This window comes from Maylandia zebra, linkage group LG4, assembly GCF_041146795.1.
Source record: "Maylandia zebra isolate NMK-2024a linkage group LG4, Mzebra_GT3a, whole genome shotgun sequence".
NCBI classification, from domain to species: domain Eukaryota; kingdom Metazoa; phylum Chordata; class Actinopteri; order Cichliformes; family Cichlidae; genus Maylandia; species Maylandia zebra.
Genome location: NC_135170.1, coordinates 24,598,309 through 24,617,316, shown reverse-complemented (window position 1 = coordinate 24,617,316; position 19,008 = coordinate 24,598,309). Strand labels below are relative to the sequence as shown.

The 19,008-nt window shown below is 41.9% G+C and overlaps 2 protein-coding genes across 10 annotated transcripts in view; one reads left to right on the top strand and one right to left on the bottom strand.

The window, feature by feature from the left end:
- baiap2a (BAR/IMD domain containing adaptor protein 2a) overlaps positions 1-13,048 on the top strand; it is a 53,154-nt gene extending 40,106 nt beyond the window's left edge. For 2 of the 5 annotated variants that reach the window (XM_014408900.3, XM_076883240.1), the window contains exons 7-14: positions 2,995-3,147; positions 4,865-5,107; positions 5,903-6,134; positions 6,509-6,710; positions 6,832-6,900; positions 6,980-7,133; positions 7,373-7,410; positions 9,180-10,422. In XM_014408900.3, the coding sequence (XP_014264386.1) occupies positions 2,995-3,147; positions 4,865-5,107; positions 5,903-6,134; positions 6,509-6,710; positions 6,832-6,900; positions 6,980-7,133; positions 7,373-7,410; positions 9,180-9,264 (1,176 nt within the window). In that variant the 3' untranslated portion in view covers positions 9,265-10,422. The other 3 variants (XM_004559470.5, XM_004559467.3, XM_004559468.4) reach the window with 3 other exon arrangements.
- Positions 13,049-13,120: 72 nt separating this feature from the next.
- Positions 13,121-19,008, bottom strand: part of aatka (apoptosis-associated tyrosine kinase a) — a 29,679-nt gene continuing 23,791 nt past the window's right edge. For 4 of the 5 annotated variants that reach the window (XM_004559463.3, XM_004559461.3, XM_004559462.3 and 1 more), the window contains 4 exons: positions 15,627-18,918; positions 15,358-15,538; positions 15,065-15,268; positions 13,121-14,710 (listed from right to left, as the gene is read on the bottom strand). In XM_004559463.3, coding sequence (XP_004559520.2) covers positions 14,682-14,710; positions 15,065-15,268; positions 15,358-15,538; positions 15,627-18,918 — 3,706 coding nt within the window. In that variant the 3' untranslated portion in view covers positions 13,121-14,681. The remainder of the gene's footprint in view (positions 14,711-15,064; positions 15,269-15,357; positions 15,539-15,626; positions 18,919-19,008) is intronic. The other variant, XM_076883238.1, reaches the window with a different exon arrangement.

Genomic DNA, 19,008 nt, shown 5'->3' with positions numbered 1-19,008 from the left:
CGTCCTGAATATGTCAGTGTAAAGAGGCATAAAAAGAGAGAGGCAGATATGCTAATCCAGTGAACTCTGAATGTAAGAACTGCACTAACTTGTAGCAGGTTCCATTCATGTTCATAACCTTTGCAAAACAAGTCATTCGATCTATGATGTAGCCTGAGGTCCCTAAGCTATAATAGTGGCTGGTGTTTGCTTAGGCTTTTTCTTACTGCATCATTGTCTTGGGTTACTTTGGTGACCTTTTGAATGACTGAGAATTTGGGGCTTGTGAATTTGACAAGTGGAGAGGGCACACTGGTTGAGCTGCTCCTATTAGCTCTGCTTAGAAGTGCTAGAAAGGCTAGCAGACTGTGAGTCACAGGCTGCAGAAACAAAAAAGGGTCACTCCAACAGAGAAATGAGAAGAAGAAGAGGAGCAGATCTTTAAATGGTCATTTTGTGGCTTCCCTGATATAACTGAAGACCCATTTACACATTTTAGCAAGCTGAATTGTCTACCTTTGGGGCGGATGTATGACATATTTCTCTCTTGCTTTCTGCCCCCTCTCTTTATTCTCTCTGCAATGTAGACTATGACTCATACCAAAACAAAATTGCAGTCTTTAATAAGAAAGCAACAGGTGGGAGCAGGAATGCCCCAAATTAAAATGTAGTAAAAAAAAGAAAAAGAAATAAAGAGCTCTCAGTAGACTAAAATATGTGCATCATTCTTCCATCCTTCTCTTTCCTGATTTGCAACTTGGCTCCATTGAATTGTGTAATGGTGCAGGTGAATTTCTTCCTGTGACAAAAGGCTGGAATTCAAAATGTGGTGAGCACTGTTTGCTCACAGGAAGACGGTCCCGGGTTCAAATCCACCGGCCGTCTGGGACCTTTTTCTGTCGAATTTGCATGTTCTTCCTGTGCCTGTGTGGGTTCTCTCCAGGTACGGCGGCTTCCTCCCACAATCGACAGCCATGCATGTTAGGTTAATTATAAATTGGCAGTAGGTGTGAACCTGAGTGTGAATGGTTGTTTGTCTTCCTGTGTTAACCCTGAGACAGACTGGCAACCTGTCCAGCGGTTCCCCGCTTCTAAGTGGGGTACTGGCTACAGTCCCACACCTCTCCCCTTGTGACCCTGAATTAGATAAGCAAACGAATGGCTGGACGCATCTTTTTCAAAATGTTTGTGTTCACTATCATTTAGCCACTTTAAATATTCCTACACGCATGGAATCAGTGTTGTGTTGACTGCTGGCAGTGGGGAAGTAGTGTGCTCTGGTGGTTACTCAATGAAATGCAGTACATCGGCGCTGCGTGGTCTCACCGTGGGATCTTAGATTTGCCTACGGGGAGGAATTTGATCAACTTCATCAGTCTTAATGGGCCACAATGTGGAACCCTCGAATTTCTATTTTAATTAAGAACACTGAACTTAGGACCTATTAATCACACTGAGATCCAACAGCAGCATAAGTTATGAACTATTTTTCTCTTTTCAGCCAGTAAGATTCAAATACCCAGGAATCATGTTTGATGCAGACTTGTGGCTTTACTATGCAGTGGTTTACACCTTCACCGAACAAGAGAAGATCCAAGTTCGGCCCTGAAAGATGACAGGTTGCACCAGAAGGTCATTCGAAGCAGACCTAAAGTAACCTCTGCGGTGACCCCGTATGTTAAGGAAGCAGCCGAATTTAGCTAATATTAGATTCAGACTAATCCAAACTTTACTTTTTAAGAATATTTATCATAAACCTGGCGGGACTACAGATTAAAATTTGCATGTATGGCTAAATTTCTTAAATTCCTATGATGGATTTAAGTGCTCATGTAAATAATGTGCATTGTCGATATCTTATTCTTGCAACAGTGTATTTATGTTTAACATAGATGACCTGAATGAAGTATATTTACAGAGCATTCAACCAAAAGAAACCCCAGTTTTCACTCTAGTTAAAAATCAATGCAAGTAAATATAACACACTCTTCTAGGTCAGTATTTATTAGCAGATGGTACAGTATTAAAGCCATGAAAGTTGACTCATTTGACCTACTTTTAGAATAGTCTGCAAAACTCTTAGCTATTTGAATGCAAACTCAATGCAATGTAAACGCACTTTGGAAGAACGTGGTCACAAAAACACCTAAATGCCATTTCATCTTGTTAAAAAAAAGACTCCCTATAGCTTCTCGCCACTTACTGACCCTTCGATGCGTGTGCATGTCTGTGTGCCGTCCCCGCTGACATTTCCCATTTTACAGAATTCATGTTTAGACAAACTTAAAGTTTGGGATCTCTCCCTCCTGCTGTTTTAACATTACTCACTCTTGTACAGACATTAACACACCTGTTATTTGTTATTGTCCAATATGTAAAATGGATTAGTGGGTCTTTGTGAGCAGTTCCTCCTCCACACTGCGGGATCTTCAGTCATAATTGCTGTGCCTCGATAGCACTCGGCAGGGAAAATCTTGCCAGAGAAAGTTACTGAGTAAGGCTCTCTCCTTGCACAACTATTACTGCCAAGGTGCACTTAACCCCTAATTGCTCCAGTGGAGCTGTGAAGTGATTGACAGTATAAGATTGTGCAGCACTGAGCAGCTCCTTGGTGTGAATGTGTGTAATTGCATGAATGTGAAGTAGGGTGTTATTTTGAAAAAAAAAAAGTACTTAGGTGTTAGCCAGCTGCAAGGACCCCTTTCTAGACAGATCTTCCGTCCACTGGCCTTACTTATTAAATGTGAAATCTGTCTTTTTACTTTTTTTTTCTTTAATTACAATACCTATGAAGCATCTGTAGTTCACAGTGTACCAATAACCAGAACTTCTTTCCTGGCTGTCTCAGCAGTAGAATTTGTAGCAGCAATAGTGAAAGGTCTTCTTCTTTATTTTATTTTTATTTTATTTTATTTTTTTTGCATAAACATCTTTGGGAATCTTTCTATAAATCTGCAGATGTAATCATGATGTCCTGCTCAGTAATTGTCCTGTCCATTGTGTTTTCTCCTTCAGTATGTGGAGACAATCAGCAGCAAGCAGACTGAGTTGGACACCTTCATTGCTGATGGATACAAGACGGCCTTGTCTGAGGAGCGCCGCAGGTACTGCTTCCTAGTCGACCGTCAGTGTGCTGTGGCTAAGAACAGCAGCGCCTACCATGGCAAGGTAAGATCACTAAATTATCATACCGTTCTGGGTGGAGACTACGGTCTCTTTCCAGATACTGACTTTCTTCCACAGTCATACTTTAATTGGTAATTCTAAATTGGCCGTTGATATGAATGCAAGCCTGAATTGATGTTTGTCTGTCTGCAAACGTCTGTCTACCTTTCTACTTATGACAGCTCCCACTGGTGACCCCAAATAGGATAAATGGTTAAGACAATATTTTATACCTGTATGGTTAGTATTTCCTGTAATAATTTGTTCAGTTATCAAGCGTTTGTAGGCAAGGCTCAGCTCCATGTGGAGCCTAGCCTGTTTTCAGCAGTTGTATTAATTTAGATAATTTGAAACATGTTGTCTGTATTATCTGGTCAAAAAGGGACGTGTGCAGAGCTTTTAAAGTCAGTCTAAACAGCTACTCCCCATCTGTTATCTCAGAGTCATTTTAAGTTTATGAACCACTGTTGTATATATAATTCAGTTGCATTTGTTTTGACCGCTCAAAGGGGCCGCTTTGGTTTTAAAAAATTGATTATCATCGTAGACGGTGCCAAGCTGACAGGTATATTTGAAGCTGTAATCCATCAGTGCACCTGCATGCATCTGGTTGCCTTTTTCTATGTGGAGAACGGCTTCGCTTTTTCAGTTTATTAAAGGCTAATAGGAAAAGACTTTAAAAAGCCAAACCTTGAGTAAGATGGATTGAAATAAATTGCACACAGCCTTTTGCCTGTATTGTTTACAACAGCAGTCACTAGAGAATGTTTAACTGCTTGTTATTTTTCACATTGGTGCTGACATTTGAAGCAAAGAACCTTTGAATCCAAGCAAATATCCCCTCATAGCATACAATCAAAGGTAGTGGAGAGTTGTTATAGAAGGATTTAGTCAATTTATATATTTATGGTGTGTGTGTGTGTGTGTGTGTGTGTGTGTGTGTGTTTCTGTGAGCTTGTGTGAACTGCAAACACAAGCCTATCCATTTTTCAAGGATATCAAATTCATGTGTAATGGAGTAAATCTGTCTCCAGGGAATACTGGTGGGTGTAAACCGTCAGCCTGAAGATGTGGCTGGAGGTGTGTGCGTGCGTGCGTGCGTGCACGTGCCAGCTATCCTCCTGCTGCTTTTTTCCCCCATCATGGAGTCTAGTCATTAATCAGGATGGGGGTGTACGTGGGAAGAATTCACCTTCAGCAACCTGAAGAACCCTCTCCCAGAGGGTTTCTAGTGTGTGTTTGCCTGTGTGTAACACAAAGAAAAAAAAGAGATGATGTGAGCTGCAGATTGGTCAATACACAGTGACAAAATACAGTTTGCGCATACATGTGTGTGTGTAGGTACCATACAGACATACAAACGTGATCTTGGTTTAACTGCACAGTATTTTGGTAGTTTTAAAAAAGAACAGCCGTGTCCACGGGCTGTGAGATGTTGCAGTGGGCAGCTTGGTTGTATGTTAGCCTGCCTCACCCACGCAGCACATTATCAAAGCTGCACTGAGGGCAGTGGTCAAGGATGCTCTGCAAGGAAATATCTTTGAGGACTTGACTTGTTTTTTTTGTTTTGTTTTGTGTTTTTTTTTTTTTTTTTTAAGGGGGGGGGGCTGCTTAGCTGAGTGCTTTTTCTCTGGTGACACTGCAGCCACAACAGTATCTCTGCTTTTAACATAAATGTGTTTTTTCTGGTTTCCCCAAATCACTTCCTTTTTCCTATCAGGGTAAAGACCTTCTGACCCAGAAGATCCCAGTGTGGCAACAGGCCTGCTCAGATCCAAACAAGCTGCCGGAGAGGGCCATGCTCCTGGCCCAGCAGATGGGCTCTGCTGCCCTTGGGGGTGCAAGTCCTCTGCATACCTCCAAATCCAATCTGGTCATTTCAGACCCCATTCCTGGGGCACAGCCACTTCCTGTGCCCCCAGAGTTGGCTGTCTTTATGGGTAGTGGCCTTGGACACCCAGCGGTAAGTTTAGAAAATATTTATTTATGTTAATAAGTGAGTTGCTGTTTATTATGTTAGTTAATAGCATTGATTTTCTGCTTGGAAACCTATGAGTCCTTGCATTCCTGTAAAGGCTTTGGCATGCACACCCACACCAGCATTGTTCAGACAAAGAATATTCCAGTGACAAAGGCCTAGAAGAGCACACGGACCAACCCAAAATTTTTATCTGGTTTCCAGTCTCCCCAGAACCCCTACAACCCACAGGACTCAAAGGGACTTCTGCCCCAGTGCTTGATCCCACAGTGCACTTCCGCAGATAGTGATCCTTATATTACTTTTGTAATTTAATTCTCAAATATGATGTCAAAGATTTAAGATTCCTGGCATTTTACATATACTTTAGGCTTATTTTTATAGAGAAAATGAAATTATTTAACTGGAGTTTCTTCACTCCATTTCCTCAAGGCCACCACTGAGTAAGAGCTAGCACTGCTCTCCTTATGTCGGCTCATGTGCTTTTGGCCCTCCATAAGGAAGCAAATCAAACAAACATTTCTCTTTAAAGATGGCACTCAAGTTAATGAGCTGTTAAGCCTTCATTTCATGCAGTGCAGCAACAAAGTAAACTTAGATGAACTTACTAGACTTAATCAGTCACTTTGAAATGTATTTTGTAGGTCTACAGCTCCAGTGCTATTCTGTATATACCAAACTTCATCTTAATCCAAAAAATTAGGATGAACTGCCGCTACAGCATTCCACACTGTAAGCCTTTTTTATTGTTCTTAGTGAATCTATGCTTGTTTATTTCAGAGACTGATGGGTCCCGATGGCATGTCCATGGTCAATGGGACAACAGGAGTCCAAGGAGAGGAATACTGGGCAGAAGAAGCAGCAATGTCTATTTCCCAAGTTAGGCCTTCATCCCCTTCAACCCAGGCACAGGTACAGTCCCAGGTCCAGCCCCAGAGACAGGTCAGCGACGTCTACTCCAATACCCTACCTGTCCGCAGGCCTGCCCCCGCCAAGAATAAAAACCCAGTGGGTAAGATGTTATCCAAATACTACAAAACTGTCGAAAGAGGAAAATGGGCAGAATGTTTGAACCTCTTCCTTCATTGAGGAGCATAAAACTTATCATTGCAAATATTTTTCCAATAACGGTGAAACATTACGTTCCAACCTGAATATGGAGTTAAAAAAGAAAAGGTGAAGTTTGCTTTAAAATGTTGATAATATGATCATATGCAAGATTTCAGTTAAGTACAGAATTGTATAACAAAAGCTGCTAATGTTGTTATGTCTGACTGTTGACTGATTCTTCCATGAGTTTGTTCAGCTCAAGTCATTCCAGTAGTCTATGAACAGTTCCTGATGTTAATCATGTTGCTCACATATATCTGCTTTCAAACCCAACAGGAGAGACACGAACCCTGCCTAGATCCAGTTCGATGGCGGCAGGACTGGAAAAGAACGGGCGCTCCCGTGTCCAGGCCATCTTTTCCCACGCTGCAGGTGACAACAGCACCCTGCTTAGTTTCTCCGAGGGAGATGTCATCACCCTGCTAGTGCCTGAAGCGCGTGATGGCTGGCACTATGGGGAGAATGAGAAAAACAAGATGTAAGTAATGTATAATTTATTCTGTTTTGCCCGAATCCAAACTGTAAAATAAGCTAAATGTTTGTCGATTAGGAGCAGCCATAGGCACATGTACATTTAACAAACTCTGCACTTTTAACAGGCGTGGCTGGTTCCCGTTCTCCTACACACGCGTGCTTCCTGACAGTGACAGTGAGAAGCTCAGAGTGAAGTATGCAGGATAAACACTGCCACACTTAATAATTCTGAATGAGACCAAGTCTGAGGCCATTGTTTTCTTACCCCTCCAGCCTGCACCATGGGAAAAGTAGCAGTACAGGGAACTTGTTGGAGAATGATGCATCAGTGCCCACACCGGACTACGGCCTGACTGCCCGACTGCTGGCACAAAGCCTAGCACAGCCCCGCCCACGCCCCTACAGCATGGCAGGCTTTGGCACACAGGTACTGTCGCTGTACCTTTTAGTGAACAGTACCATTTCTGCACTTGTTACTTGCTAAATTAATTTGTAGCTCCCACCTGAGTTTGTCTTATGTTGTGTAATTAAATGAGTAATCCTGCAGTAAGTGAAAATCTGACTTTTGCTCACTTTCTGCCATCTAGTGTTTGTATTTAAATACAGCAGATAATTCAGTAGTGGGTCTATGAGCACACAATGACTGCTTAACACTTGTTTTTTCAGCCTGCTATTGAGGATTATGATGGTCGCTTTGCCACAAGGTAAGTGCCTTTTTTGCCCTACCTACTAAGTATTGATCGATAATGTATGACTGCTACTGCCATCTGAAACACTTGACACTCGAGGCAGCAAGGCAACTGCTGAACATGCGCATATCCCAATTTAAATGTAGCATACTTTCACTGCTTTCTAAACAGATAAAATTTATTTTACTGAGGAAAAAAAACCTACTAGTACTGGGGTCATCACAAAGTCAGTATGGATCGAAGTGTGATGCCCGAGTTAGTGGTAACAAAGCTCAATTGTTCTGTAAATCTACTTTTATTACTCTTTTTAATTTATTTAGTGTGTTTTTGATTTTTTTTTATGTGCAGGAGTGTTTTTATTTACTTATTTATCTATTTTATACTATTATTTTATTTTATTTATTCATCTTTTGCCAATAATCCCAAAGACGGTAGTTCACTACTGATTTCAAACTGTCAATCTTGGATAAATTTGGCCTTTTTTCTTTCTTTTTTTTTGACACAACTTTGACAGTAGGCCACTGATCTCTTCATCCACTAATTGTTTCTAAACTAACGAGAACAAAAGTCCTGCTCTGCCATAGAATTTAAAATTTGCAACTTTGCCATACTGTATGTATGCAGTGTTTGCTTTAAATATTATTTCTTGTGTCGTCTTTATCCTTTCCTCTTTGCTCTTCTTTACTTTTTAAGTAGCTTGTTAAAGTTGAGCAGGGTCAGTATCAGTGTATTGACAAAGTGATTTTTTTTTTTGATCCATTGTGTTTTAACTCTAAACAAGTCCTTGCTGACTCGTCAGGGTAATGTGAGGTTAAGATTCAGAATTATGCTGTGCCTGTTTCTGTCCGATCAGGGAGTGCATCTTTGCGTATATACCTGTCTGTAAATGTGTGTACGTGTGAGAGTGGGAGGGAGGAGAAATGTCCTGGTGTTTGGTGGATTACATGTTGTGACAGTAGACATCACGCTGACTTCATCTCAGTCATCACTGCTTGTCAGCCTGGGGCTTTGGGCACCAGTGTCAAGATGTTTTACATACTCCTGTCTGCTCTAAATGTGTGTGTATTTTTCTTTCTGTATCAGTATTTTGAGACAACTCTGTCCTGCAGGGTGTATTCACCCCAACAGACTAATACTGCATCCCTCCAGCTAAGGAGATGACTTGATGATTTTCTCATCAACAGCAACATATTGGGTTTGTCTGTTTTTCAAAGACTGGTCGAGTCAAACACAATCAAAATATGCACAACAATATCAGCAAACATATCTGCGTAAAAGTGTTGATGAGGGAATTGGAAGTCCAATCTTCTTGATTATGGCAGGTGTGTTTGGAGTTGTAGCTGTGGGTGGGGCAAAATAGATTTCCTGACCCCACCTGCCCTTCTCCTAAACTCTACTCTGCCGCCTTGTGCCTGTCTTGTCTTTCTCCATTTCTCTCTGAGTGTGTCCGACCTGGCAAGCTTCCTTCTCTCTTTGTTCCACAGTGACAGTCCTGATGGCAAATTGATTTCGACTGTGTGAGAACAGACATACAGACAGAAACAGACAGCTCCGGATAGCACAGGGGCCTCTTCCCCCCCCCTCCCCCCCATCTTTCCCCCTTCTTAGCCTCCCTCCTGTCCAATTATCTCCACCTCTTCTCCTCTGCCTCCACACACACCCCTTCTCCGAATGGAAGAGGCCAGTTTCATCCCTCCTTTCTGTCCTCTCTTCCTCCCCGGGTCCCTCCTTTCCTCCTTCCGTCCGTCCTGGGGTGCTGCTGGTGGTGGTGTCGGTGTGGACAGTAGCGGTTGGTGGGTGGAGGATTGCGTTGAGCGAGAGAGCCAGAGCGGGGCCTACCTGCTCGGCATGCAGCGATATGGACTCTGAATTCGCTATCACAGTCCACCATCACGGACTGATCTCGCAAGAGACTGCCTTTGCTACTGCTTATCTTTCATGCATGTACATGGTTGTGTCATTTTGTCAAACTAAAGGACATTCATGTACTGTACAAGTGCCAAAAGACTTCAATGTCGATGTACTAAAGCCACTGACTGAATGGCCTTTTTAAGCACAAGTGGGCCCAATATTATTGATTTCCCACCAAACACATACACGCTCAAAAAGCTTTGTTCAAAGTAAGGCTGCACGGCAGATTACTCTGTTTCCATTCTGAGAGTTCCCCTACGTCCTGCTGTGCTTCCTCGTGTCAGTGCTAGATTTTATTTGCCGCCCAGAGGGTGTGTCATATATGCCTTATTTTGCTTTTTTTTTTTCTATTTAATACAGATTTTATCTGCGATGAAGCATTTTTTTTAATTGAGCTTCAATATTAAACATTATATATAGCTAAATATAAATTGTTTCTGTCCGTCCACTAAATTGCACTGTATTTTTGGTCATCACATGGTATAGTAAAAAAAAAGAAAAGCAAATTAAATTAAAATTCCCACTTTTGTCAACACAAACCCTCTTTTTGCCATCCTTTCCTGAACCTGCTGCCACAGTTATTACTTAAATAAAACGCCTCACTCCTGTAACCTTCAGTTTTGTCTTCTTTTTTGTTCTTTCCTTTTCCCCCCCCACTTTTTTTCTTCTAATCCTGAAGGTACAGTTAGCTTGGAAGGGTCCATGATCTTTTGTTGAGTATCCCCAATAACAGCTGTGAATTAGTTTTAGGTTAAATAATAACCACAGCTTCTGCAGCTTTCAGTGTTTATGATTGTATTCCCTGAGTGGCTATGTAGTTTTTTTTGTTGTTTTTTTAATTTATTTTTTTGGTCTTTTCTTTTTTTTTTTAAAAAATATATTGTCCTTGTAAAAAATCAAATCAAATCAATGATAATAATAATAATAAATATTATTATTAAATTAAAAAATTTACATATTTCCAGAAACAATGAAACCTGCTGATTAGTTGAAGTGTTTATCTTATGCATGCTGTGGAGGGAAACCAGAAAATGTAATATTGAGATTTGACCTTGAATGTATGGTGAATTTTTACAAAGGTATTCTAAATAAAACATACATCTATATATTAATAAACAGTGTGGTCTAACGAGAAATCTGTTCTGTCGATGATAATTTCCTTGTTCGGCTCAGAACTGATTCTTTTTATTTTTCACTTTTCCCTCTCAAAACCAACACCTACCTGTGACTCATTTCAAGCCACAACTCTGTTCGGTGCATGCGGTTTCATCCTTACTCACTCCCCCAAGCACCTGTAACATCTGTGCTGCTCTTGATAGCCTGTTGGTGTGTGAGGTGGTGTTGTGTGCACTTTGACCTGAACTCTGCCTGCCTGCTTTCCTTCTCTTTGGTTGTTTTTTAAATATGATTTTGACTTACTTGTGCTTGAGTTGTATTTGGGTCATATAAACAGCAGTGCACACATTTTTTGCAGACGTGCGGTTGATTTTATTTATTTTTATTTACTGTCAGATTTGTTCCCAGTGAGCTTTGCAATTTGAAAGGATTGTAGAGTGCTGTATACAGTATGGCATGTTGAGCATGAAGTGCGTACCTCTGTTTTGCATCCCCCATTTCAGTCGTGTACTGTTATCAGTTTCAGTATGTATGCATTGCACCAGACTAACCAGTGTCCTTACAAAATGTGACCCATGCATGATCTGAGAGATGAGCCATTCAAATCCAAAAGTTCTTTTTACCTTCCAGTTTGGGTCCAGAATTGTCCCGGTTCTGAGGGAACAGGACCTCCGTAAGTCCACCAGTCTCCATCGCCTTTCAGCCAAGCAGTCTCTTATCTTCTGCTCTCTATTACTGTCTGGTTCTCATTGTTGTCATTGGCTGTCTGGCTGCAGTTAAGACGCGGGGAATAGCTGGTCTTTTCTGTCCTTTGGCCTCTTTGGAGTTGGCATCACTTGGTTCTGTCAATCCAGCAGGCCTTGGGTTGTAAAAGAAGTACTTTTATATTTTAATTTATGTATTTTTTTTTTCTTTCTGTGTGTAACCCAACATCATACAGAGAAGACACTAACCCTTCATGCATGCCTATAACACGCTATTTAATTAGAATTTGTTCATCATATGCTTGCTAAATCTCACAAAACTGCAACTTTTTGCTCAACTTACTGTTGGAAACTTTAGGAAGGTAGAAGTCTTTGGGTGTGGTTACATAATTAACCATCTAGATCTTGTACTTTGCTCAAGCTAACTATAAGTCTTGTCTCACCCCTCCTCTCCCCACAGTGACCGTTCCCTGGAGGTCTACCTCCGGCCTTCCTTCTCTGATGACCGAGCTGCACCCATCTTCTACTAGCAGCCTGCTGCCCCCTTTTTACCCTCGCGGGCCTTTCCTTTTTAAAAAGCAAGAGATAATGGCCAACACTGGCAGGTTTCAGTTGTATAACGTTATCGCAAGAGGGCCCAGTGGCTGTGGAAATTCACTTAAAGAATTTCCCATCAATGTTTTTTGCGAATGCTTTCACGAAACATTGAATGTTTTAGTCAGAACAGTGTGACAGTTAGATTTAATTATTTAGATCATACCAATTGTGAATAAGGTATTGCTAATAAGTTTTACTAGTGATGCCAATACATTAATATTTATCTGTACTTCTGTTATGCTATTTTTTTGGTTTCTGCAACACTTTACACTGTAACTTTCACTGGAGGATTATTTGAATTAAGTATCAGTGGAGGGGCACACTGCAATAGTTGCTTACATGAGCTGAGAAAACGAGAAAAGGATGGTTGTAAACAGTCTACCACACATTGCTGTAATGTGAACTGAGTAATTTGAATACTCAGACTGATGGTTGAACCCTGACAGGCGATGAGTAAACTATAATTTTGCTTTTGTTAGGTAATAGTATAGAATTATATATTGACTAGTTGTGATACAGTATACCCAGATTTTCAATGTGGGAACTGTGCCTTCTAGGTGTTCTTTTTTTTGTTTGTTTTTTCTTTATATACATATGGCGATATCCATTTTGTTCTGTAAAGTGGTTTGAGGGAATATGCATCACAGTTCTATTTGTATTTTTATATTACTGAAAACGTTGATGGGATTATTTCACTTTCTTTGGCTTGAGCAAGCTTTCGTACAGTGCAGGCGCATTTCCACAGGTATAACACGGGAATAAACTGCTACTCTTTCCTTATGTTCAAATTTCAGTAATATCTAAGCTGCCAGATTGCCAGGAGGTTTGTTTTTTTTAATATATATATATATATATATATATATATATTTATATTCAGCTTAGAGGGGGTGGTAGCTTATCAGATAAGGTACAGTATTATCATAGCTTTGATCATTTGTTCTCAGTATTTTGCAGTACACTCACCTGGGACACAAGATTAGAGGCATGTTTTTCTTTTCTACAATATGCTGTATGGGGTTAGTGCTGAAAGTGTGGTTGAAAAGTAAGAATGTGTTGTATGAATGAGCTGAAATGCCTCTTAGTCTCCAGGAAATAAACTGTTACGTCACAAACACCTTTTGTGGATGAGTCGTTTCCACTGAGAATTGCGGTCATGCTTTTACTACATAGCTCATTTAAGAATCAAGTTTCAAATGCATTTTTTTTAACTTTTATATAGCCCTCACCTCGTCCATGTCTCTCTGTTTGTATTATATCTGTACCGTGCAGAGCATGCATGTAAATTAACTTGTCCAAAATAAATCCATATGGGCACAGACTTCATACTTTTATGTGTTGTGTTTTGTTTGTTTTGCACTTGTTGACATTAATGCAGATAAATATATCACAGACACAAGAGGGGGAAAAGTATTTGGATTTATTTGTTTTGGATAGTACAACAGCCGTGAGTGAGGGATGAATGGAAACAGCAATGATGTTACTACCGGTGCATAGAACAACCCACCTCACCTTCTCCAAAGGCGTCTGCCACTTTAGCCAATGGGCTTTGAAATATCTCTTTGGCAAATTTGAGAGACTATCATCCTGGATTGCATCTTCTTCAAATTCTCTATACAAAAATACTAGCAATGTTTTCTCTTCTTGCAGAACTTCAAAGGCAAGGAAAGAGGAAACTGAATTGGCACTTGGAGCTACAGGAGGATAGAGAGGGGGGAGTGAGCTGCCGATACAGCAGTAGTAATTCAAGTCAAGCTACCTGCTACATGTTGATATAGGATTCATACAATTGTCCTATTTTGAATGTCTTTTTTTTTTCATTCCCTTATCACCTCATACCCGGTTCATTCAGCACTAACATAACAGATGCATAATGGATGAGACCAAGACCTAGATGTAGAAAAGATGCTCGGAAATGATAACTGACATTCAACATTTATAACTGGCATGTTGATACTGACACCACTCAACAGTGGTGACACATCTAAGTCCCTTTTAAAGTCGTTCTACTGATGATCAAATTTATTAAAAAAAACAAAAAAAACCCAACAACCCTAAATCTATAAACGGCACATGGACACTAATGGGGGGAATCTCATTGTTCAGCTGATTCGTTGCAGAATGTGGACACGAAGAGCAACATGGGGAACACAAAGTGCTTCAGAAAGGTGTGGAGAGCCGTGGGTTGTCATTAACTAGAGTGAGTGGTGGAGAATATGGTAGTGGTAACATCCTGGTTTTCTGTATTATGTTGCCATTAACATTAAATCCACAAAGTCCCACAATGGTGATTTGGATAACGTGAGAAATTAGGATGAAGCACCTCCAGCTCCACCATCATCACCAGATATAACTTTTCATTGAAGTCAAATATTTTGTTTGAAAATCCATTGTAGTTTCTTATGTAACAACCATCAAGCACTGTTTTCTGGCACCAACAATGAGAGCCGTAACAGTCTTAAGTTGCCAGAAAATGCCAGATGGTAAGCAGATGGACAAAGGCAGCCAATGAGAGGAGCAGCTATGTCTGTCATTTCGCTTTTTTTTTTCTTTTTCCTTTTTTGGGGGGATTATTTTTATAATTCACAAATCAAAAGAACTGTAAGGTCACGAAAAGGAACTGATGCCGCATTTAGCAAATAAATACTGCGTGTCAAAACTAACATTTCTATTTCTGCAGACAATAACACTTCGCTTTGTATCCACTTTAGGTTGCTATCCGTGCAGCTATTGCTCTTTCGTCATAAAAAATAAATAAAATAATAATAATAGTGTGCAAATCATTCGGGGTACTTCACTACAATATGAGGCACTGTCTCATAAAGGGTCACCAGGGTCAGATGCCCCAAAGGTCGATTAAAAAATAAAACTCTGTAAAACATCTAGATATAATAATGCTGCTTTTTCTGTGTTGAGAAGAACCTGGAATCGACCTTCTCTCATCGTGGTGGCACGGCACTCTCAGTCTTTTGGGTTATCGTCACTGTTCCCTGTGGGACACAAGAGATTGGAAATAGAAGGTAAAAATATTATATTTATTTATTTACCAACTTCACAACAAAAACAATTTAACCAGGAATGCCCTAGATCTACTTTGTCTGTGTAATAAGCCACATCGCTGCAAATATTAGCACTTAAATATTAGATTTTAGGAATCTTTAAATCCACTTTGTCTTTCAGCTGTTTATATTAGCTGCATGTGGATCTTTGCTTACAACATTACAATGGAAGCCATCTTTCAATAGCCAAAGTAGGATCAGTGTTTTAAACTGAGGTGACGTTTAGTGGAGTGTCACAATTTTAGTGAAACTTTTACTACAAGTTGGACTAAAAGGCATTTTTACCTTTTGCTGAGCTCATCTGGGAGTCGCAAACATGTGTGATAGAGAATCGTGACACCATAAAACGATTAAGTGCTACAGCGGCTGGTTTAGGTGCCTCGGGACTGTTGGAGAGAGAAGTGGGTGTTAACGCGGGCTCAAGTGTGGTGACAGGTGAGGATGGACAGGGCTCAAAGGACAGGTCATCTTCCAATTCGCAGTTCCCACCTGAATGCACACAGGAAGTCATAATCGCTTTGTTAAATGCAGTGAGAAAAAAAGTGAGGCTTATTCTTTGCAACATATTACATCCTCACCCTCTTCTGATTTGTTTCCATCTGTTTGTTTAGAAACACAGGGTGATTCATGTGACTGAGCTTCAAGTTCAGGGTCAGGTTGGGGCTGCTGGTCAAAGTTTTTTGTCTCTGATGTTTCCTCTCCACTGGCCTCTACTTCTGTTGAGAAGGAATAGTCGGCCAGCTCTCCTGTGGGGCTCTCCTGGAAGGCATGAAAACCAATTAAGTGATTTAATTTAATATAATAATCTCCCCAGTTTGTACAACGTTGACCTATTAAAATATTGTACCTGGTCAAAAAGGAACACTGTGACATCATCAAAAAAAGACACCGCTTTTTTCTTCCTCTCCAACTCCTCACAGAAGGATTCGGTGAGCAGGCCGGGCATCTTCAGGAGGCTGCGGAGGTGTCTAGCCCTGCTGCAGTCACTCACCACCACCGGCACTGTGGTGAAATCCTCCTCACTCTCCTCACTGTCTTCATCTTGAATGTTGTAGGTCCTCAGCTCTTCATCAGAATCGCTATCATCCGAGTCATCTTCATCCTCTGCCTCCTCCAGTGGAGCTCTTACATTCTCTCCACAAAGCTCCAGCAATGATGAGGAAGTGGACAGGTCAAGAGGACCATTGGATTCTCCACACAAACTGTCTTGTGAGTCACATTCCTCTGCATCTATGTCCTCAAATTCTTCCTCATTTATTCTCACACCATCCCCTCTGTCGTCTGTCTCCTCGTTGACATGACTGAATTCGGGTAGCTCCTCCTCCTCTGTGGAGCCATCACCATGTTCATTTTCTTTGGGGGACTCGTCATTGTCATTGTTGGTTATGGTGGAGCCAGTATGCAATGACTGGGAATTGGAGCAGTCTTCTCTCCTGCTCCCGTCTTCCCGGGCATCCTGGACAGTGGAATTTGGCTGAGATCCAGTGGCGGGGTTAAGCTCTGTGGAAGGTTCGTCTTCTGAGTGCTCTGTCTCCAACCCAAGATCATCATCTGCAGGGGCGGTCTCTTTGGTCAGGCAGCCACCCATCTGTGGAGGAAATGGTGACAGCATAGACAACCCAGGGGTGGGAAGAGAATGGGGTGAACTATTGTCAGCCTCTGAGAGATTCACCAAAGCACAACTTTTGATGTGTCTCAGATTTGTTAAAGTTTCCCCATTAGCAAACTTCTTTTCTACAGCATGATTATTTCCTAAAAGGCTTGGTTTCTCAGCAGGGGGGTGACAGTTACGTGGACCTGCAAAGAACTTACTGCCGTCCTCTTGGGGACTCCTCTCATCATAGTCAGAAAAATAGGCTGAGTCCCTGTAGGGGTTCTTCTCGGTTAGACTTTTTAACTGTACCTCTGAGTTGCTTGTGGAAGTGCAGACCCCTTGTCCTAAACCCACCTGCAAAACAAGCTCGGATTCTCCGCCCAGCCTAGGGCTCCTCTCACCACCCAGGGGATCTCCAAGCTCTTTAAAAATAAACTCTGGAGATTCGTTGTTCTCTGTGTCATAGCCGCTATCCAGTGATTTGGGCAGGACTGGGATATTGAAGGGATCAGGGCTTAAGGGGCTTGCCATTGATGAAAACATGTTGTTGGTGTCTAAAGAGTCACCAGCTGTCTCTGGCTTCTTCTGCGGGCTGAGCTCTTCCTCCTCTATCTCAGCATAGTCGAGGTTGAAGTCTGCAAAGATCCCTGAAGTAATATCTGTAATGTCATCTTCTTCCTCACTGTAGTCACCAAGTTCAACCAGGCATATGCTGGAGTCTCTTACGCCAACTCCTCTATCTAATGTTCTGCTTCTCTCAGGTGTCTCTGCATAGTTTAGCTTCTTGTCGCTCAGATCAAAAGATACTCCTGTCGAAATGCCCTCCCACATCTTACTTCTCTGCTTATCTGACAGTTGCCCTGCTTGACTAGCCTGAGGCTTCCTAAAAGAGGATGGTGATTTTATGTGGCTTGCCTCAGGTATCATTGCAGGATACGTTCTCTCTCCATAAAGAAATGATTGCGTTTCATATTTTCCACCCTCTCTATCTCTGGTATTTATTCTTGCATCTGTGAGAGAATTGGTACTTTGCACATTATCTTTAGTTGTGTTCCTTTCCACTTGAAAGGCATCTTCCTCTTTTTCTTGGTGGCATAAGTGAATGTATGAGCCTAAATCAGTTGGTTTGCTACAACTATTACAGTCAGATCCTCTTCCTCCTCCTTCTGAGGCATCACAAGATCTGGAGCTGTGGAAAGTTCTGGTGGAAACTTTGGTTAAAGACCATAATTCAGTTGTGTTTGACTGACTGGTATACTGCAGATCCAGACAGCTGTCACTTCCACTGCCTGTCTGCCTTGTGTCAAAGCTCAGGCTGTTATTGTTTGCAGAATGGTTTGAGATCCAGTTTGTGGCCTCTCCCTCGGAGAAAAGGTCATCCTCGATTTCTCCACTTCTCTGTTGACCCAAAAGCACGCCGTCAGCAGTTCCTGCATCAATTCCGATGTGGTTAACAATAGATGGTCTCTTTCTAAGATGACCTACCATATTATGGCAGCTTTCATTAACTGTGCTATGATTTGTGTTTGCTTCAAGGTAGGGATCACAGAACCCTAAGCTGGGGCTACTGACTGCTTGTGATAAACTGCGTGGGTTCTCTAACTGCTCCTTAGACTCTGCTGGCCTTTCTGCAGAGTCATTGAGATTGGACGAAAGGCAATTTTGGGAGTGGCCTAATTGTGGGGGGCTGGTGCTGTATATGTGTCTGAGCAGTGGTTCCCTGGTTAGCTGGCTAGTGGGACTTGAATCAGAGTCATAGGCAGTGGATTTGATGTTATCAGCAGTAGACCAGTATGCGCTGGGTTGTGCTGTGGTTGAACAAGTTTCACTCTCAGATAACAATCTGCTGTCACTGACTTCTAATCCTGGGCTGTAGTCCACAATGCTGTCATCCAGGTTAATGTTACACTCTACTGGTTCCTCTATGCGAATGTAGTACTCACTGCTGACTGAGGGGCTGTGGGCACTCAATACTGGAACCACACTCGGGTGTTGGGGTTCATAATAGGATGGGGACATGCTTGAGGTAAGGCTATCAGTCTTGCAGCCCCCTGTGGTGCTTCCCTTGCTTGAATAGTAGATATCCTGGTAATGTGGGTTCCCTTGGCCCAGTGGACCACTGGTGGAGGAGGAGCAGTAGGGTTGCTCAGCTCGGGCCTGCTCCCATTTGTATTCAAAGTTGAGACCGTGGCTGGTCTCTGTGACAGTCAGTAGGTCATCACCTGTGTCAGAGTGGAAGCTGTCAGAGAAGTGCTCCAAGAGGGGGAAGGAGGATGAAGCAGAGGAGGCCAGCTCCACTGCTTGAGTTTGGTCTGTATTAGGGGCATCAGCTGAGGCTGGTGTAGGGGTTAGAACTAGAGCTGTGGATGTAGCTGTGTGAGAGGTGCTGCCAAGCAAATTGGGTCTCAAGGCATTCCAGCGTTGCTCAAAGTCTTCCTCAGCTTCACTGGAGCCTTTGGCACACAAGTATGTGACCAGAAGGTGTACTTCCTCACTGCTGGGTCTCAGCTCTGGCTGCAGCCAGCAGAACTGCATTACCTCGTACCTGAACGGAGAAGAGGGACCGAAAAGACCACACACACCTTCAGGCTGGAAAACACTTATTGGTATCCTAAGATATTTTTGTTAAAAAAAG